This window comes from Anabas testudineus, chromosome 14 (assembly GCF_900324465.2).
Source record: "Anabas testudineus chromosome 14, fAnaTes1.2, whole genome shotgun sequence".
In the NCBI taxonomy this organism is placed as follows: Eukaryota; Metazoa; Chordata; class Actinopteri; order Anabantiformes; family Anabantidae; genus Anabas; species Anabas testudineus.
Window position 1 is genome coordinate 8,043,730 of NC_046623.1, and position 22,512 is coordinate 8,066,241.

The 22,512-nt window shown below is 38.5% G+C and overlaps 1 protein-coding gene across 1 annotated transcript; it reads left to right on the forward strand.

Annotated features, from left to right (window-relative positions):
• Positions 1 to 15,383: 15,383 nt before the first annotated feature.
• f11r.1 (F11 receptor, tandem duplicate 1) lies at positions 15,384 to 21,926 on the forward strand. The gene is made up of 10 exons (XM_026372910.1): positions 15,384 to 15,652; positions 18,135 to 18,194; positions 18,874 to 18,990; positions 19,437 to 19,577; positions 19,737 to 19,939; positions 20,027 to 20,129; positions 20,309 to 20,416; positions 20,551 to 20,563; positions 20,683 to 20,740; positions 20,834 to 21,926. The coding sequence occupies exons 1-10, from the start codon at positions 15,601 to 15,603 to the stop codon at positions 20,867 to 20,869; spliced, it is 891 nt and encodes a 296-aa protein (XP_026228695.1). The 5' UTR covers positions 15,384 to 15,600; the 3' UTR covers positions 20,870 to 21,926.
• The last annotated feature ends 586 nt before the right edge of the window (positions 21,927 to 22,512 follow it).

Here is a 22,512-nt window from a genome sequence, read left to right on the forward strand (position 1 = left end):
TTTGCCATTAAAGGAAGAAAAGTAAAATTGCATTTGAGTGTCTTTATCACAGTAGTATAGTATTATAAGACAGTATAGTGTTAGGTAATGGTATATGCTCTGTCAGTGTATAGTAAGTACAGAACCACAGTTGTAGGCTGCAGTGCTTTTACTTTCAATTCAAGATCAAACCACTTAATTTACATTGTGTTAGTCTATGTAGCTGTCCACATGCCTCAGTTTTTTTGAGTCTTCTAAAAGATCTAGTGTACTGGATGCTACTGTTTAGTGAGTTTTGGGAAGAGAAAAGACAATAACTTCAGTAACAGCTTGAGCTAACATGACTTGAAGTCATCATGATACTCCAGTGCCACAGAGCATCTCAACGGGTCACCCGTCATTAGGCGCACATGCAGCCCACATGCTCTCATGCAGATCCTCAAAAGGTTATGTCAGATCACACAGATCAGTAACCATATAAGGTCAGTTACATCGGGGATTTCTGATATGAAAGCATGTCTAGAACCGTGTGAAAAAGGTCTGAAGCAGCATTTAGAACACTTTTCCCTTACCGAGACACTTACTGTATGAGTCACTAATTCAGAAATATCTCCCTGCAGGCTTTAATCAGAAACATCCTCATTGACACATCAACCAAGTTTTAACACTTTAGGATTTGGCAGAGACGCTCGTGAGGGCTGGTTATTGTTGTCACCACTCAATCTGCAGCAAAAGCAAACCACTGAGGCATGGTGGTGGTTATTAGAAATGACATATGAGAATGTACTTGTGGGAAATGAATGAATGAAATTTGTTATTGCTGTATTACATTTTATTAGAAAACAAAACTACAGTGTGTCCTTAGCACACTGACCCTGTATTGGTATCTACACATGGCATCCACATATTGATCAATATTAGGGCACATTTTCATCCCGTCCTGTTGTGTCGATTCTTTCACGGCTTCAGTATGTTTCAATAAACAGGCAAACAAGTATGTTATATTTTACAGGTTGTCCTTGAATTTATATTGGGATTAGTTTTCTACACTGCCATGAGATCAACGGTGTAATGTTGTGGTGGACAGAATTCTTTTAATCGTGGCCAGCATCACATTGACTGATCAGCACTAGTTGTATGTTTGCAGTTCTATTTCTTGACACAACCCAATGCAAAACCTTGCTTCATTTCTGTCTGAAGATGAGAGGATTGACACATCTTCTCATCAATGCGTTAAGTATTAAACTAGAGCAGGAAGACGAGTAGCCTAGTATGTAGCTTAGCATAAAGACAGGAAACAGCTAACTGCTAAAGGTCAACAACTAAAGGTCAAAAGATGTGAAAGATATGCAGGTCACATAGCTTTTAGTAGAGTGTTTCAGTGTTACAGCTCTTCGGTAGATTACAAGTGCGTGTCCTTGTTCTTCTAAATGCAAGATTTGCTGTTTGTTACCTTCTAGATTTGGTAGAAAGGTGTCTCGCTGTGTTTCCATCGCTGGTTAATGTTCCTATTTGACTCATAGAATAAGCAGCAGAACCTCCATTAACACAAGCAAAAAAGTGGAAGATGAATGTTTATTTAATGCTCCTCAGAGCTGATGCTGCTAATTTTTGCCATGGTTGTATAAATAAGATCAACCTTCAGCGATGGTGTTGCTCTCAAAGAGGGCTGTGGAAGGACTGCACAGCGAGCTGGGGCAAGGCTAATTTGTCATTCTGGCCCAGGCACAAAGCCAGGAAATTAGGTGGTTCGAATTATTGGAGCTTTGCTAATATCAAACACAATATGCACATGCACATCCAGCATCAGAGCTGCAGCGCATCTCTGTATCTCTCAGAGGGAGGCCAGGATGAAGATTAATTCATGATGAGATTAACCTCACAGCGGCCTGCTGCTCAATCCCATCAAATGATGCTTGAACAGGAAACAGAGGAAATCAGGATGGTCGTATGGGTACAAGCAACTCTGGTTACCTGCATCTCGGGGCTGGATCTTGCCTCAGGGTGAGGGAATAATGACAAAATCACGTGCTGGAAGCACGCTCCAATAACATGCTCCTACAGTACAATATGGAGCTACAGTATGGTTGATTTGGTCTTCAGCCAAGAGCAGTAAAAGAGTTAAAATACAGTTCATAAGATGGTGACGATGACGAGGAACACTTGTGTGAAGTATGGAAGCTCATCAAGCACAGATTTAAGTAACTAAAAGTAAGTGTTATGTAAAATATTCCTCTTATTGTCCCAGAGGAAATAACCTTACATATCACTAATCACAAATAGATTACATACAATATTACAGTTTTAAAGCTTGAAATCACTGCGGCCAAAAAGAAAAACTCTATGGTTTTATTATGGGTGGTGGGTCAACTACTTAATGGCTCTGAGTGATTAATCACTAATTCAAGTTTTTATTGCAATTTAGCAAAAGTCCCGACCTTTCTGGAAATGAGGTTTGTAGTTTACACATTATGTTCTATTCATTAACAAACTGCAGTAAGCACAGAGTCTGTCGTGAAAAAGGGTTTTTTTTTTTCTTTTGGTTGAAGGTTATTTATGAGTACAGGAAGACAAGCGCAGTATTTTTATTTGTTCCTTTGTACCAAGAGCCCATGTCATTTCCATACAGAAAAAGTTTCCACTGGTATCGCTGAACAACAGTGTGCTTAATATTACAGGAAGTGAGTTCAGCGTCATTTTTTGCTATTCTTCACGTGTTTACCGTTAGTGACACGGTTTTGCTGATGCAGCACAGTTTTGGTAATAAATGCCCAAAAGACGTTCTAGTACTTCTACCGCTACCTTTTGTCCTTTTGCAGCATTTAGCTTCATTTCTGTGGGAAAAATCACAATGACTGATGTGATTTTTTTAATTTGTGATTTTGTTGTAGTCACAATACAATGGATACAGATATACTAGAAAGGTTTCTGCCCATTGACAGCATGACCAACCAGCAGGTCAGTGGACACACGAAAAATGAGTGGGTTCAAACTAAGGGTGCTATCTTCTAAGTTGTGTATAAGATCCAGGCGTAAACACCTGGAAATGAAATCTGAAATGCTATCTCACATCTTTTCATGTCAAACTAAATTGTTTTCAGTCTACAGCAAAATAAAGAAACTGGCCTCACTTTTACCATACTTTTGCAGCGGAGTGTAGATCTAATTAAAAGACCTCTGATTTTACTTACCACCTCTGTATATCCTAGTTAAAAAACTGAAAAGCTTTCTGCAGGTTACTGGCACCTATTCTTGTAAGCACAGAAAACGCACATTGGCCCATAGTGGTGTTCTTAAACATCCTAGATGTGTCAGCCTAAAATGTATTTGTGCTGTGAATGGAGGGGAGACCAGGCAGGGGAAGTACTTCAAGGGGACGCTATTCTTAAGTTAAGATAAAACGATAGTGGCACCCCTCATTCAACATACAAGAGACAAAATCGGTGTTTATCAAGAGATGTCTGATCGAACAATATGTGCCATAAAAGCAGTGCCTTAGTTCCAAACTTGTAATGGATGTATGTTGACAGGGGGTCTACATTTCCTGTAGATATGATAGGGAGCCAGTGTGCAGTATTAACAAGCTGGAACTGAATAGAACGTGATCATTATCGATATGATTGATTAAACCCATTTCGCTTTTTTTAAAGAGACTCATGGATCCTGGTGTATCTCACACATCAGCTGTGTAACACTGTTTGTAGAGAGCTATTAAATATTGGTGCAAAACAAGAGTTCCCTCTGCAGGATGAGAACTGTAAGCACCACCACACAACTGGGGCCTACAGCAGCTGGATGTTCTGGAGACATCTAGTGTGAAAGGAAGGCGTGTGTGATGCATGAACACAGCTTCAGACTGGCGTGCACTTCAAAAGCTCCCAGTGTGGGAGTAAACCATGCACTTCAAACCCAAATCAATGCAGAACTGCAAGTAGTACTATGAGTGCATTTTCTGGAACCGGTGAGTTGTGCAGAGAAAACACAGGAAACCTATGGTGCATAACCTTTATTGGTTACTATAGTTTTGACTTAGCATTTAATACACTCTTTGGAGTAGAGTAAAATAAACACTATGAGCTGACTTTTTTCCAAAACAAACCTTTTTTTTCTGAAAAATATAACATCTTTATTTCAAGTACTACTTTAGAAATAATACTGAGACATGCAGAAACAGTAAATGATAACATGAAAAAGAACTGCACTGTGGACACAACTGTTAAAAGTAAAATTATTGCATCAAGGTTGAATTCAGTCATCAATACCATGACAGCCCATACAAAGGCCCTAAATGTGCATGTGAATACAGTGCTAAAAGTGTGTACACCCTAAAATATAAGATGCACAAAATAGAAGCAGTTTAGAGCAACACATAAAGCTACAATATTCTTTCACACTACAAATATATTGTGTACATTAACATACTGAGTGTGTACTTGTATAGGAGGAGAGGTATTCGCTATTTTAGTAAGAGTATTTGTGTTGCAAACCATTACACCATCAATCATCATCACTTTCGTGGTATTGTCTGCCAATCATTTGTTACTTAGACTGCAAATTGACTGGGCTACTCCTTCAGCTGCAGTATCGATCTGACTTTAAGGCTGCAGAGCTAAAACTTTTACCACATCAGATTTTGCACACGCTTATAGCAGGAATGAATATACGATGTGTGTTTTTAGGATTAGGATGAGGAGTGTAATATAGCATACTGACATTAGACCTTTCCACAGGTCTTCAAGAAAGGAATAATAAAAAGAAAAAAATATGTATCACATAACAAATATTGCACTTGTTGAAACCAGGTGAAGCTCACATTGTGATCATCAGGCATCCTCCAGAATAGTGTAGTTGTTCAATAATGTCTGTGATGTAAAATAAAGAGAATAAAGATCCAGAGCTTTCATGCTTTGATTATTCTAGCACAATGAAAAACAACCAAAGGATTCTTCACTCTCTCATGTACAACTGTATGTTGCAGGAGCACCAGATCTAAGTGTTGAGGGAAGCTCTCCACTTTTAATGTCAATATACAGTATAACCAAATTCATTTGTGTTTAAAACAGCATTTCGATGCAATATAAATCTATAAGAAAGCTTATCTTTTTGTTTAAAAAAATACAAAATCATTTTATTGGCTATTAAGGAAGACTTGTTTATGAACAGATGGGTCCAAATAAATCCTATGTACAAGGGAGAGCTTGACAACTGTTAAAAACAACCGAATCTGCTCCTTTATAATGGACATTATAACAGAAAATGAATATATTTTTTCATATGTTATGACAATAATTTCTTTTCTCCTTTTAATAGCATTGTCAAACAATAGTGTTTAATGTACAGTAGTGACCATGAGGTATATTACATAAAATACTTCATACCTCAAGGTACATTTTTAGAGTCCACTGCAATGGGAAGCTGATTTTATTCAGTATTTACTTAGTAATGTTTTTTTTTTTCTTCTAGTCTCTGCCTTAAAATTAGATAATATGACCAAAATAATGTAGAACATCCACTGAGCTTTTACCCTACCATGATGGTGGGGGGGGTTATGGACTCAGAATACCCACAGCCACAGGAAGTGACATCACCAGTGACAAAAACCAGGGCGCAGATTTGAACATTACACTGATTGCAGAGCAAATCGGCAAGATCCCTAAAACAGAGCAGAAGGTGAGTTTAGGGGAGGTTCTTGTAGTGTTTGGAGGCAATAAAGCAGAATCTGACGTGAGCTGTACTCACTGTGATGCACGGCCATGCTGTTCTCCTTCCAGTCGTCGCCCTGGTAAACCCTGCAGGTGTAGGTGTAAGGCTTCTCATCAGCCAGCGGGGCCCAGGTGAGGCGGCACAGATTGGGGCTAACCAGGCTAACATTGCTCCTTCTGCGGTCGTCATGGGACACGTAGGTGATGGTGTTAGGGTAGGTGCTGCCCACCAGCCGGCTGTCCTGTCGATACTCACAGTAGGGGCCTGGGACCTCATAGGTGGGCGGGAACTCACAGTCCACTCTGACATTTCTCTCCAGGTAAGTTAGACATGGAAACATCTGAGGCCCACGTGGAGTGAACAGGAACGTTGATACTGAGTTCACTGAAAGAGACAGAGAAGGTACAGACCTGCATAAAGGAGCAGCTACGGTGAAATGAAGGTGAAGACAAAGGTGAAGACAAAGGGGAAGACGAAGGGGAAGACGAAGGTGAAGACGAATTCAAATACGGAAGATGATCCAAAACATAAAGATATTGCTACACAATAACTTCCATCTATAGATACACTATGGCAGAAAAGACACCCTTAAATCTGCTATATGAATGAATATGGATCAGTTTTGAAGACGTGACACTGAATTTATTGATTAAACCCAAAATGCAAAGCAGCTTAATTTGCATAAGAATCAATACTGAACACAAACTATCGGCTACCAAGGAACTTTAACACTGCTGTTTTCAGAAAAGATACTTTTAATAATTATTAAATATGTAGGAGACGTTACAAGAAACCACCAACAGGGACTGATTTCAGTATGCCCTTCATAAACTTAGTCTACTCAGCCAACCTAGACAGAGCCACATAGTCAGCCAGGCTTGTGAGCTTAGCTTGTTACTTGGCACCAAAGTGAAGAGATGGTGTTGGCATTGTTTTGTTTTTTTAATCATGTCAGGGGGATTGATGGCCCTGACACAGAGCTTTTTTGGGGATGACTTAATTATAACCCCAAAATATTGCTAGTCCTTATCTCACCTCCTTCCTACGTCCCAGATAGTGCAGAACAAGTAGTTATAACAGAGAGCTGGTTTTATAAAGCAGGTATCATGACACATAAAGGTCATACATCAATGATCAATCAGTTATTCTAATTAAACTTCTTCTTTGCGGTATCACTCTGGTTTCAACAGTTTAACACTGCTAGGAGGAGACGAGAGGAGAATGATACATACTGTGAGTTTGATGCGTTGTCACAATCCTGCCAAAGAGGAGACAGGCCGTGGCGAGCAGCTGCAGCTCCATGATGATGATGCTGTCGGTCCGATCAGATCAGATCAGATCAGATCAGTAACCCCACGTTATTGCCTGGCACCGTTCATCATGGGGCATGATGAGAAAGTTGAACACGCAGTCCCGCAGTACCCCGAGTCATTGAAGCAGAACAACACAATATGCTTACAATCCACGGAGGCATAAAACACTCTAGAAAGCTGATAACACAAATGGCACCATATAATGCAGCTATTTGGCTACTGTATCCACTTGAGGACCTGGATGTGCTGCAGTATAAATGCAGATAGGACTACGCCCATGCGGTGTGGTTTCACTGCAGCAGACTACCGCGCTCCCTCCACTCTGTGCGCACATTTTGTCCTTACTGCAGGTTAAAAAAGCCGCACAATCATGCAGACGTCTTTCTGACATAGACAGCCGATTTGAAATGTAGATGTGTTTATATCCACAGGCTAGACTTCATGTGTAAATGTGTGTTTTTTTAAAGCCTGGACACGGGGACTTACCGGATGGTTCCTGCGGTGAGGTTGTAACGTTGTGCGGAGCAGCATCAGCACCTTCGCCTGTTTGACTGAGGATCCAGTTATAGCTCTGCACATCCTTAAACACACACACACGCACACACACACACACGCACACACACACACACACACGCACACGCACACACACACACACACACACACACACACACACAGTGACATTGGATAAAGATTATAATTAAACTTTTCTTCCATGTGTAAAGTTGGTGCTTGGTCACTCGATCCATTAGGAGCTTCCTATAAAGCGCAGTTCCTACATTAAAAAGCTGATAAACTGATTTTTTCTTTTCACTTGTTCACTGTGTTGGGAGAAAATGTTTTATACTGTACATTACAGTAAGCATCACATCACTTGTCCACTTGTTCTCCTGGCCCAAAAGAAGAGCTCCCTCTGCAGGAGGATAAGCGGATGTAGGAACCTGCCAGAGAAATCTAGAAATACAGGGATCAGTGTTTTAGTGACATCTAATAGAAGCAGAGTTTGGAAATGAAGATGTGACCCTTGATTTGAAGTTAAATCAAACTCTGATTATTTACTAAAGTAAAAATATACAGCATGGTATAAATACTACGTGACAAATAAAATCCCTTCCTTAATACTTAATGTTTTTTTTTAAGAGAAATACTTTATGTTCAAAACAGGAGAAGATGAGCTTATTGGAGCAGGCAGAATTAGGGCTTGATCCTGAAAAAGTCAGCAGTGGTGTTGCCTTTTACTGCGAGTTAATGCGTAAGACAACACTGAAGAGATCTGAGACTGAGCTGTGTGTTCATGTACAGAAATTACATGAACAATGGGTCAGACAAGACAGAGTTTGTTTGGTCCTAAAAACCTCCAGACATGATGTCTATTCATATTCTTGCCCTAGATAAGATAGTCTCAAGTAAATCTCGGAGTTATCTTTGACCAGGATATCTCCTTTACATCATACATAAATAAATCTCTAGAACTGCCTTTTTTCCACATAAGGAATGTTAGTAAAATTAGGAGCAAATTCTCAAATTGATGCTGAAAAACTAGTCCATGTATTTGTTACATCCAGGCTGGACTATTGTAATTCACTACTAATAGGATGTCCCAGTAACTCATTAAGAGCCTCCCATTAATCCTATAATAAATACTGCAGCCAGAGTTCTGACTGGAATTAGCAAGAGATCATATTTCTTCTACATTAGCTTCTCTCCATTGGCTCTTAGAGTCTAAAACACTTCTCCTCATATGTAAAGCACTTAATAACCAGGCTCCATCTTATCTCAAAGACCTCATTATACCATATTTTTTCCTCTCCATTCTCAGAGTGCAGGTCTACTCGTGGTTCCTAGTAAGTAGGAAGTACTTCCTGGAACCAGCTCCCAGTTCAGGTTCGGGAGGCAGACATCCTCTCTAAGATCAGGCGTAAAACTTTCCTTTTCAATAAGCTTAACAGTGAGAGATGGCTCATGTGACTCTGAAGCATCTCTTAGTTATGCTGCTATTGATTAGTCTGCTGGGGGACCTCTACTCCTACACTGAGCTCCTCTTCTCTCCTTTCATTCAAATGCTGACATTGCATGTCATTAACTTTGTAATTTCTCCCTCCTGTAGTTGTGCTTCCTCCTCTCTGTCTCCCTCTCTCTTTACTTTTCTGCAGATATCCTCGGCCTCCAGAGATATATCCTCTGCAGTTACTGGTCCTACCAACCTGTCCAGTGTTTTTGTTGCTTGTAGTTGTTGATTTTTGTTGCCTGCTCCTCTTTTCTCTCCCCTCTTTCCACTCACCCAAACCGGTCGAGGCAGATGGCCGCCCACCCTGAGCCTGGTTCTGCTGGAGGTTTCTTCCTCTAAAGGGAGTTTTTCCTCTCCACTGTCTCCAAGTGCTGCTCCAGTGGGGTTGTTGGGTTTTCTACATAATTCTGTATACAGTTATACTTTGTAAGGTCTCAAACCTTAAATACTGTAAAGTGCCTTGAGATGACTTCTGTTGTTATTTGGTGCTATACAAATAAAATAAAATTGAATTGAAATTACACATTAGTTCCTTACTGCATGCATACTGTAAAGTTGGTGCTCTACTGAAATAATGAGCTCTTGCAAGCAGAAATAAACACGGCATTTGTAACAAATGAAATTGAGCTATGTTAGCTAATAAATGTACAAGTAAACATCCAATCTTTTGTTAAAGTGTGTTAGGATACATCTCTCTGGACTTTACATTCTGCAGTCTTATCAAATTCTTCACAGATTTTACAGACAACAAACTTCTGCAGCAATGGTGTCATAAAACCATGTTCACTAAAACAACTAGTAGAACAATACAGAAACATCAGGCGAAGATATCTTTTAGGCTTTGTATGTTTGAATAGCTTTTACATTTTTTTTTTGTATTATGTAACAATTATTTTGCTTTATCAAAATGTTCATGTAGCCTCCAGGGTGTCTAAGGACACCTACTTATTCAAATATGATGAGAGAAAGAATAAAAGATGATGACTTTACTCCAAAAATGAGATTCAGGACAGGAGACATACTCGAAAATAATATACAATACATGGTATACGTACAATGGTTATATAGAGTAATTCTCATAGTATAGTGTACGTCATTGAAGTAGAGTAGGTGATATTCTGACAAATGATGAGCTCAGGTAGAGGTGACCTTCTCCCCAAACGTCTACTGATGTCTGTTGTGTTGAGCAGAGCAGCACAGATACAGTAGCTTTGGCAGTATTTATGTTTTCTTAGCAGTTTATCAGTAGAAGCACTACACCTGCTTTCTCTGGTGGAGGTTGTTGAAAGAGAGCAGTCAACAAAAACATGTAGTCTTGATACATATATCATATAAAATACTATGTGCTGTGTCTTTCAGAGAACTCTGCCAGTGCCCTGGGAGGCAGCGTGATTATGGAAATTGTTCAGCAACTGTCTGAGAAGGTTCTTGACAAAATGGATGAGCAGTGTGAAGAAGATGCAGGAGGATACGAGTAGTCCAACTCTAATAATGGAGTATAACAGAGAATGAGAATGAATAGAATAACTATTTATTCAACTGTCATGAAATTTAAAAAAGATATTCAAGGACCCATTTGATGTTGTTCATTTTTTTTAAATATCTCAGCATTTACTGCCATGGCCTCTGGTACAGACACTGATGTCATCACTTGTAAAGACTAGGTTAATTCATCAATGTAATTATTTAATAGTAGCATTTGTGTGTAATATGTATGTGTTATAATTTACGCTGTTAATCTGTTGACGTGTTGTACTCGCACACTGAATGAGGAAACGTAGAACAGCTGCTGAGGTGCCTCGGCTAAGTGAACCCTCATCCCAACATTTCCCTTTTCTTATTCTTTCACCAGCCGGAAGTCACTGTTTCAACACGGGCCCAGAGGTTCGTGTCATGACATGTGAACCTCTGTTCTCAGGTAAAGTCTGAGCAGGATAAAATCCGTAAAATAAACCTTCAATACTGGAAAATGTCCCCAAAGTGTAGTGGAGCTGTAATTTCTCCCACGTTCTCTCCCTCCCTCCCCCTCTCTCTCTCTGTCCCTCTCCCTCCCTCTCCCCTCTGTTTTTTCTATAATCCGACCTCTACTGTATCTATCCCTGGCATCACACTGCAGAGTGCTGTGGAAAGCTCAAACTGCATCGGACAAGGTGAGAATGATTTCTATGCTGTTTAATGCTGGATGTAGAGAAAGGATAAAAAAGGCTGAGCGGTGTTAAACACACTGGTATAACACCCGTTCTTTCTTATATTCTGGGTTAAATGTTTGGTTGCTTTTGTAGAACCTTTGAGGCAGCACTGAGGCAAATATTTAAATGAAGCAAACAGACTATAGCTGGACTGCTTTATGTTTTTTCTTAACATATTTATTCCAAGTAAGCAAATAATCAGATGTGTCCTCTGGAGCGGTTAAGCACAGAATTGCGTCAGTGTTGGCAACTGACCAGTGAAGTTTGCCGTTCACCTCTTTGCAGTGTAAACAGTGAGGATGTATTGTACTCAGTTGTTTAGTATTACGATACAGTGACTACAGTAACCTCTGTGGGTTTGTATAGGAGCTGCAGAAGTGTGGCATTAATGTGTGTGTAATCTGACCCCTCTTTTTTCAGCACAGTCAGCTTTATTTGTTACCAACCCTTATTAATGCAAAGTATGAAAGCAAAATAAATTGGCCAGCAGTCTGGTTCTGCTGTACAGTAATTAACTGGTGTAAATCTCTTCTGACTTTCTTTTTTCTTTTCAGGAAGAGTTGTGAGAATGTTTCTTCTAACCACAGTGTTGTTGTTTGGTAAGATAATTTATTAGTTATGGCTTACATTATGTCAATTGATAAGAAATCAATCAATTTGGTAAATACATGATCATTTCTTGGTGTTGTACTGTATATAGGCTTTGCATCAGGCCAGAAGGTGATTCAGTTGACCTACTGCTCAGTAAATGTAGACGATCTCAGGATGGATTGCAAATATTCGCTTACTACTGAGTCACCAGAAGCATTTTGCAAGTACACACAAGGGGCGAGACTCCTTGACACCACCGACCCAGACGAGGAGCAGCATGCCCCCTTCAAGAACCGCGCCAAAGTTCGCATCTTTCCAGGCAACAACTGTCGCCTGCTGTTTAAAAACCTGCCCAACGGCAAGTCCAATTTCACCTGCAACATCAAACAGACGGACTCAGCCACAGCGTTCAAAACATCAGTGGTGGAGAAAAGTAAGCTGCTAACGCTCACAGGCGTTGTTTATCACAGTTGTGCACATCCGGTTGTTTTGTTTTACGTGCACAAAGACACTCGTGTAACTATGCTCCTCCTTCCAAACTTGAATTCTTTTTTTCTTATTGCAGAGCTCCTCCTCCCCTGCTCAGCGTGGAGCGTCCTCTTACAAAGCTGCAGTGGCCTACTGCTGACCTTGATGACACTTCTCATGCTACTGGAAATTCACTGGCAGTGAACAAGGCGCCAAATCGCTGCATACATTAACAATGCACCCACAATCACCTGGCGACTGCTGTGGGACTCTCCACATGCTGTGCATAGTACATGCATTAAGTACTAATGTATGTAATGGATGTGCAGTATATGCTGTATTTGTATGTCCTAGACCTGCACAATCTACACCATGCTCTCAATACAAAGCACATGTACTAGTGCGTACACTTTATATTCTGCAGTACGCTCACATAATCAGTTGTTGAAATCTACAGTACAAATGTGAACTGTTTTCATTTTTGACAGGGCGATGAGTAAAAAGCATGAATATGACATCACCCTTGCACTGAAAGTCTACATTCTCGACTATTTAATATTATAATATTCTATCATTTTAGCAATATATTTTAATGCAATGAAATAAACTGAGCTTTAGTCGGCAAACAGGACAGACTTTAAGTCTAAGCTGAGTTTTATTACTTTTTAAAGTAAGCAATGTTTTTCTGTCTGACTGAAATTTGTCCCTAATGGTTGTCAAATGATCAGCGCAGGTAAAGGAGACCTTCTCCACAAGGTCCACTGATGTCTGTCGTGTTGTGTAGAGCACCACAGATACAGTACTTTTGGTGGTATTTATGTTTATTGACAATGCAAAGAAGCCAAAGCTTTGAAAGTGTTTTTTATTAACTGGTAATGCATGCATGATCAATAAAAAAAAAAGGAGACAATGTATAAAGTCCCTCAAAGATTGGAGTTTAGATTTTACCTTTCACTTGTGCCTGAGACACACGATCTGCGTTCAGCTGAGGCTTGTTATCATGAATACAAAGTATGTCTCTAAGGGTTAATAGCTCATTTATTTTTATTTATTTATTTACATTGAATATGCTTTTTATGATGAATGTTTTCTCTGATAATGGATGGTAATGGATTTTTAGTCCTGTATGTGGTTGAATAAGTGGTGCGTAGCCAAAGCACAATCATTTAAATGCACTGAAAAGCACTGCTGTACTATGTACTGTATGACGACAATAAAGTGAACTAAAAAAAATAAAGGTGTCAACTAAGAAGAGCAAAGTTTGTTAAATGAAACCAGACTAAATGAAGTATGGAAATGAACAACTTGAGTGACTTCTCTGTTACCTGTAGGCTGATTGCTGCTCGTTTGTGTGAGACACAATGACAAAAGAGAAAACACAATGACATTTCACAAAAATCACACAACATCGTGAAAAAGTTATTGAGCTTTTGCTTTTGTTCTGGCAGTGAGTCAGTGCAGGCAGACCAGTTAAATAGACAGCGGAGCTGGTATGTGCAATCACAATGATGAGGTGTAAGAAACTAATGCAGCGGGGAAACCACGGGGTTAGTCACAACTTCAGAGTGACTAAAAAAACATCTCAGTTCCTGCACTGAAGTTCACCAAGACCTGACTAGCCGTGTCTTAGTTCATCTAAAGTGAAAGCATAGTCTAAAACATGATTTTGTGCTGTAACTGTCCTTTATGTGCACAGTTTTGGCCACATGATGAAACTTTACACATGCAAACAGAGTTTTACTGTATGAGGAACAAGCATAATAACTTCTGGGCATGTGTGAATATTCTCAAAGTTAACTTTGGTATTTAATTTCACACACTGCTTTAGCCATCCTGTTGCCTAATTATGTGCTTCCACTCTGCACTCACAAGCATGCATTGTGTAATACATAACAATGCACTGCCAGCAACCGGTACCTGTGTGCTACCTGTGTTTTCAGAGAAGTGAAACAAACACCTGACTTGGCAGTAAATACCAACCCACATAACACACTGGCACTACTGTTTTCACTCTCAAATTGTTAATCTTTTTGTTTTGTATTCGAATTGAACACCTCTCTGCAAAATCAAATATTAGAATTTGAATTAATAGAAACTAGAAAAGCACATAGTGATGTTATGACATAACTACTGTATATGTGCTGTTGAGGTAGTACTTAGTGGAAATAAAAAAACTTTAAATATCATTCAACAGTCAAATGTATCAGATTTAACTCATTCACTAGTTACGTTTCACATTAGTACTGTTGTAGAAAGACTTTGAACTTATACAACTTTGATACAACTTTAGATACAACAATATTACAATGTAACACAACTAATACTCTAGTACTAATATAGCAAAAATAGCAAATACCCAAACTAGCAGTATAACCTTTGAGTAACTGAGTCTAAATAAAACCAAGTTTACATTTACATTTACATTTAGTCATTTGGCAGATGCTTTTATCCAAAGCAACTTACAAATGAGGAACAAGGCAAGCAAAACAAAACAAGTTTATCGAACTTTTGAAATGAAATGTTCCACTTTACAGTGTCTGTTGTGTTTTTTACAGTTTCTAATGGCATTGCTGAAATAATAAAACCTTAATTACAACAGCGGACAACATTAGACACAATAATTTTGCAGAAAAGGATACCTGACTCATCACTGGAAATATTTACTAGTACAAACATTTACTGGGACACTGTGGTCACTGTGATGTTAAACGGAGGCTGTAGGTTTTGTCAGTGTGAAAGAAATAAATGGTAAAAGAAAAGCTAGAACGTGAAAGCTTAAGCCTCGATCTTACAATTTAAAACAACAACAACAACAACAACAATAATAATAATTATGTATATGACACGCATTTCAATTCAAATGCAAGTTTGATAAATGTTTGGAAATTCTGTGAATAGATGATTATTTCTTATGATTTTCCCTTTTCATTTGATTTATTTATACAGTAGATTCAGGTGCTATTTATTTATTCATTTATTTATTTATTTTTGACCTTTTCTCCATACAGAAACCCTCCGTCCCGCACACAGCAGCCTGTCACTGTTGTCTCTTCGACTTGGTTTTCGTTCAGCCGGTTCTTCCACCGTGTGTCGTCACCAGCACACCTGAGGGAAGGTGCAGCAACCGGAAGTCAGCGCTCTTGTTGTCACCTGTGTGGACTCTTAAGTTGGGAGCAGTCGGTTGTTGTCGGTGGAAACGTCGAGAGAGGGAGACGCGAGAAAAAACCTCTCATACCGTGTGATTATTCAGCACCGGGAGGGCCCCCTCTGTTCTCCTTTTTCTGGTTTTGTTCCACGGTTTTTGCTGAACTCGGACTCCGTCGAGCCTCTAACTAGAGCCAGACCAGCCGACATGTTTGCCAGCGGGCTGCTTTCGGTGGCTTTGTTCTTTGTGACGGCAGCAGGTGAGTGGTGTCGTGGTTTTTAAGTTGCAAAACAAGTCCAACACAAGGATTTATTGCACAGCTGAACTCAGACTTAGTTAAAGTTAAAACTACACGGACGCTTGTGTGAAAGACGCAGTCTTGTGTAGTATGGTCGTCTCTAGTTGGACCTGGTCTTGGCCTCTTCTGTGGCGTTGAAGGAAACTCACAGCTGACCGTGAAGTGGGATCCCTGCTTGTATCTTAGAAGCTGTGGTGGAGTCTTTCCAGTATGATGTGTCTTTAACTGTGCCAGACAGTGAACCTGTTAACCCAGGAGTTACTAGAAGAACATGCAGGAGGGGAAGGTTCATATAGTTTAATTGTTCATTCAAAACATGCCATTGTGATTTTAGGCACACAGGTGGGAAGGACGCCCTGCAAATACAAAAGCACATAGTTCCACGTTTCTCATGAGCTCAAGGCATTTGAATTAAATTTGTTGGCATGTGGAGTATTATGTTACTCAGTGAGTAGGCTCCAGTGATGTCCTCCTTATTGACCACTAGGTGCACGTTTTATAATGATTATGTCATCTTTATAAACTCGTGCCATTACGTTATTTATGTTGTTTGCAGTAGTAATAGATTACTATAGATTGTAGATTGATCACATAAGCTATAACATATTCAATCTGAATTTGACAACATATCAAATAAGGATATTTTCCCAGCAGGTAAATATGAAAATATGATGGGTTCTACATATTTTTTTGCCTGATTGTTTGGTAAGAGAGAGACATTGCATATATTCCCAGTACTTTGCCTTGAAGATCATTTACCTTACCAACCCTGAAACCTGCAAAGTATGCAAACAAGGAAGTCATGGCATGCTCTGGTTTCATTTTACACTAGAGCCTTATCTCTATCCAATCAGAACTGGGACTGTGCTGCCTTATCTCAGCTGAGACTGCTGTGAGGCAATTGTTATGAAAGTATTTACAATAAAATGTCATTTATGAATTTCAATTATCCACTCAGGTATTTTATTGGACTGCAGGTAAATTTAAAGCTTTGCCATATTTATATTATCACTTAATATAAGTAATCAGAGCTGTGTGTAAAAACAATGACTCTGCATTCAGTTGATGATTAACTGGCTCCTGCTTCTGACCTGTGCAGTTGAAGTCTTGCAGTAGTTTGTCAAACAAGAAAGTAGTTGTGAAATCAAGTAACTCACAATATTTGACAATAATGATTTAGTCACCTGTGTTTTTGTTTTTAGTAGTACAGAATTGAGATACCTGGAAACACAGTTTCATCCAGACTGTTGAGTTTCACCTGAGAGTTTTCTGGCTCAGCAGACAGGAATGAACCACTTATTTGACCACACCCTGAGAGCTTTAGAGCGTGCTCCGAATGTTTGACAAGGGGTGTGTTAGTCATTCGTCATTTCTTTTTCTGTGATCTTTATCATAGTGTTAGTTTGTTAACAGCCACCGCGGGGCATGAGATGCAGTTGTATACTTTGTCGGCCAAAAACTGCTATATCTTTCAACCTTAATGATCTCAAACTTCCAGGTATCATTTTTCACACCCATGACTTATTAAAAATCGTATACTAATCCAGCCCCAAATGGAAAATCCAGGTATTAGTCATTCAGATATTGAATGTACTGTTTCAAATAGATGATGAAATCCAGTAATTATTCACATTTGTTCCAATCTGTGATGAGAAACATTTAGTACTCATAACCTCATCTCCATCCAAACTGAGTCAGCCCAGCCTTTGCTCTACCAGTTTGTCTACTACTGCTTCTTGTGTTCAGCCTTATAAACATTACAACATAGTGTTACTGTCTTATCTTTCCTAGCCTTATACTCTAATGAGAGACACAAAAAATCTAGACTTCCTACCCACTTAATATAACAGCATAGTATGAGTACTACTGCCTCTGCACACACTCTGCAGTCACTGAGTGAATAATGATAATAATCAAGTCAATAGTCCGTCAGGACTAAAGGCAATAGCTATAATTAAGGAAGCGAGAATTTTGATGTAGAACTAAAAGTGTGATGATAAATAGCTGTGACTTAAGTTAACTTAAGATGAAATATTATATTTAATTTGAATATTGATTTAATTGGCCATATACTTTAACTAACCTCCTTAAAAATGTAAAACAAGTGATTCTGTCTTATATAATATTTATTGTTTACTCTATCCTGCTTGTTTTTCAACCATCCCTCACTGCTGATTACCTGAAGCAGGTGTGTTCAGTCAATTAGAAGATGGAAGATTCCGTCTAAGACAAGGGTGGAGTGAGGGAAGACAAAATGAATTGGTATATTTTAGCTCCTGATTGACTGAACATACCTTAACCCAGCAGTTAAGGTGTGTATGGCGCTGCTGCCCTACCTGAGTCGAGGACTGGAATTGTATTCTCTACTCTATATAAGATCAGTTCAATAAATACAAGGATGTATTATAATTCTAATTGTTTTTATCTTAATGTGTTTGTCCAGGTGTAAGTGGTTTTTCGGTAACTACCACCCCTCAAACTGTGCAAGTGAAAGAAAATGAAGGTGAGTCCTACAAATATGAGTGGATTGTATAGTGTATGAAGCCTAATTGATACATTTCATACAAGTGTCTGCAGGACCCCCTTCATAATCTTATAACCAATATAAATTAAGAACATTTTCAATAAATTAAACAGAAAAGAACTACAGACAAAGTGGCGCTGTACTTGCTTGTCATGATGTTACAGTGGTTGTACAGTTGGTATCTCCAAACTGATTTGTAATATTGGACATCACTTTGTGACAAAAAGGGATGTTCAATCATTTTGCTGTTGGAATCGGCATCTCCACTGCAATCAAAAACATAAGCAACTAACCAGTCACAGTTCAATCTCTCCAACTAGCATTGCCAAAGTAATTCGGGTTTTGTGGACTTGCACACTAGCCAGTGTAAAGTCAAGGCTGTGTTGTTAAGATGTATTCTGTTACTGTAGCTGTAATCTACTCAACTAAAATACAGAAAACACAAAGAACAAGGTAACAAACAAGTTTTGCAAAAATATAGAATAGTTGATCATATCCATATATTGTTGCTGAGCAGTAGTTGATTACAACATATGCTTATATTTTAATTTTATGAATAATATGTTTTAATGTCTCATCAAAGGATTGAAGTACACCTGTGCATTTTTATCTGTGATGAACTTGGATAATTACTAAGAGACGTCTTCTGGTATTTCAGGCACTGATCTGACATGCACCTATTCAGCGGACTTTGGTTCCTCCCCAAGAGTTGAGTGGAAATTTCAGGACTTAAAAGGCTCAACGTCATATGTGGTTTTTGGTGGGCAGCCAACAGGTAAGTTGATTGATTGATTGATTGATTGATTGATTTCTGATTGATTTATTTATTTTAAGACTCCTTTGGGGAAAGTTTATTGTTTGATCATCTTTTCTGGCTGATGCTTTTTTAGTTAGCAACATATCTCAAACTACTATAAAATGTAATTTGTAAAGATTTTACCCCTATTTTTTAAAAATATCTTATTTAGTTATGAATTAACCAAAATATATATTTTTTTATTTCCATAGAATTTTTCTGTAATTGCTTAATGTACCTGCAGCCCCTACTGTATGCCATGTTAAGCAATTTATGTAAAAAAAAAAAATTAAGATTCTGTCTAATAATACATGTTTGCAGACATTTTATTTTAATAAAGAATAATTTGGGATGACTCAACTTTGGCAGAAGAAGTATGTGCCCTCTAAATGCTTTTGTCATGTAATTTTGCAACTCTTCGACAGCCTCATATGCCGGCAGGGTGACACTATACAACAACAATCTGCAATTCAGCAAAATGACCCGTCAGGATACTGGGAGGTACGACTGTGAAGTGTCCGGCAGCGGAATGTTTGGAGAAGCCAGTGTGCAGGTGACTGTTCTGGGTAAGGATCATTTTTAATAACCATTTGTAACCCACCCAGACTTGCATCACTAATTTATTGATTAAAAAAAAAAAAGACTTTCTTCTATATGCTGTAATGCAAAGTGTGCTGCACTGTACATGAGTAGACTGGCTGAAAACCAAACTTTATGTCCCATAGTGCCTCCATCCACACCTGTGTGCAGGGTCCCCTCCACAGTGACAACGGGCGGGTCAACCATCCTGTCCTGCCATGATAAAGATGCATCACCTCCCCCTACATACAGCTGGTACAAAGATGGCACCCTTCTGCCTGCTGATCCGAGCACCATTGCTGCCTTCAAGAATGCAACCTACAGGCTAAATGCAAAAAATGGCAACTTGGTCAGTTACAACTCTTTTTTCTTTGTACCATCTTGACTATGACAGGTGTGGTCCTCATGTCATTGAATAAACTGTCTGTCTCCTCAGGAGTTTCCTTCTGTTACCAAGATGGACTCAGGTCAATACTACTGTCAGGCTTCCAATACTGCCGGTCCTGCTCAGAGCTGTAAAGCCACCGCAATGGAAGTCCGTAAGTATGCTTAGGTCTTTTATTTTATCTTAGTCTTTTATACAAGGTAATGCAGTTAACTTTTATAATTGCAGGTGCTGGAATATTTGCTAACTAATGAAATTGTACTACGTGACAACATCAAGACGTGTTACTCCCCTTCTTCTAATAACCTTCCATGTGTTTTGTTTACCCCTCAGGTGATCTGAACACTGGAGGCATTGTTGCTGGGGTAATAATTTTTCTGCTGCTGCTGATCGTACTGGGACTTGCCATTTGGTATGCCTACAAGAGAGGATACCTGCCCCGTGAGTTATTTCATCCTATAGTACTGTAATAGCACTACTACAAAGGCATGTTCTAAATGACACATGATACAGTCATGCTGAAATATACCAAGTACTATATCCTTCTGACATAATTTCATTTCTTCTTTTTACAGAGAATATTAAAAGGTAAGACGAGTTTGTATTTTATCATTTCCAATGGATTTCCTCTGTAATATGCCAGTTTCCATCTGATTACATGTATACTGGTTTGCTATATCTGACAATTTTAACATGTCTCCCTGCAGCAAATCAAAGCCCAATGCTATGTACCAGTCACCAATACATGAAGGTGATGATGGTGAAGTAAGTACAAACCTGCCTGTTTTTAACTTCTCTAGTTTCTATGTGAAAAGATTTAAGTGTTCAGATTTTAATGTTTGATGTTTTTGTTCTCAGGGGGAATTCAGACCGAAGTCATCATTTGTGGTATAGTGTGCCAGCTGAACTCACTAGAAACTCATTAGAAGAAAATATTTTGGTTTTAAATTGTCTGGAGTATGTTTGTTTTCTGAAGATTTCTGTGGTATCTTTATTCCCAGTTTAATAAATCACCACACACCAGAAAAGAAAACCTCTTTCATACGTTGATAGGATTTTATTAGAGTGAGTTATGATCACAATCGTACCCATATTTGCAGTGTGTGTTCTGTGTGTTTCTTAGAGTTTGTATCTCCAAATAGCAGAACTTTTTTTTAAGATAAGTACAACTAATAGTAAAAATAATTGGTGTATAAATCTAATGTTTTCTTTATGAGGGAAGTAAAGACGAGACACCAATTTTCTCTGTCCTGATACAACTTTATAAACTGTGACAATCTGGCCTTAATTTCCTTTTGCAGCTGTTACTTTTCTCTTAATTTGTGTTTGTGTTTTTTTTTTTTTTTTTAAACCCACCCTTTAACTGTTGTAAAGTAAAATATTTCTTTTCTACTAAAGTTTATTATGTTTATTTGTTGTAAATGTGTTTCCTTTATTTGTAATTTAGAACAATTTCAAAATCAGTGACTTCCTGATATTTGAATTAGAACTTCCACAGTAACTTTCATTTATTTGTGGCAGATGTATAGACTCTTTGAAGGACACAAATGTCCTGGTAAATTCCAAATAAATATATAGTATAGTTGAAGTTATTGTTGAGGCAATGCATTACAATGATTTAAGCTAACAATTAGGTTATGAAGTAAATTTCCTGCTGAAGCAAACAGCTAATGAAGATGTGTTGTAAAGAATTGTGTAGGCTTATCATGATGATTATCTGCCCAGATTGTTCTGACAGCTACCTCTGGACACTAAAATGAGAAATAGTATAGTTTCCTTTATCTTTAAACATGAGAAGGTGTAGATGTCAAAGTGTTTTTCATATAGCCACAGTTTCAGGTAATACTTAAATGTGAAAACATAGCCCACAGTGCTTGATGTTTATGAATTTTAAATTCATTGATGATTGTCGCTTTGCTCTATATATTGCTTAATAAAACTGTTATTGATACATTTGTGTATACTGTCGTGTGTCAAGTTTTAATTGGTATGCATGATGAAATTATTTCTTTTAATACATCTTCTAGGTCTGGAAGATGTATTCACAAGTGAGTGAAGCGGTGTTTTATTAACTGGTTGAACCACCTTTGGCAGCAATAACCTCAAAGAAGCCCTTGCTGTAGCTTTGAATTAGACAAGAGCCATGATATATACTTAGGATGTCTGTTTAACGGTTTAGTTAACATGACAGCACATCTGTCAAGTCAGTTCGTGGGAAATACAGCCAGGTTGTGTCAGCTCAAATAAAATACCTGCAATTATATAATTGTAGAAGTAAATAAACCATCAGCATCCAGATGTTTGTGCAGCATTACTACCCCTGATGTAGAGCATGATGGGATATTGATTAAGTGTCACCAAAACACATTTCAGAATAACCATAGCTTATAACTTATTTTTATTTAAAAAACGCAAAATTAAATTTGTTATATTTATTGATTTATTATAAAATAAATGAACCCCCCTGAAGTTGCTGTGGCAACTGCTAATGGCGTGCTGCGCTCCTTGTTGTGCACTGCGCATGCGGGAGCTCTGAA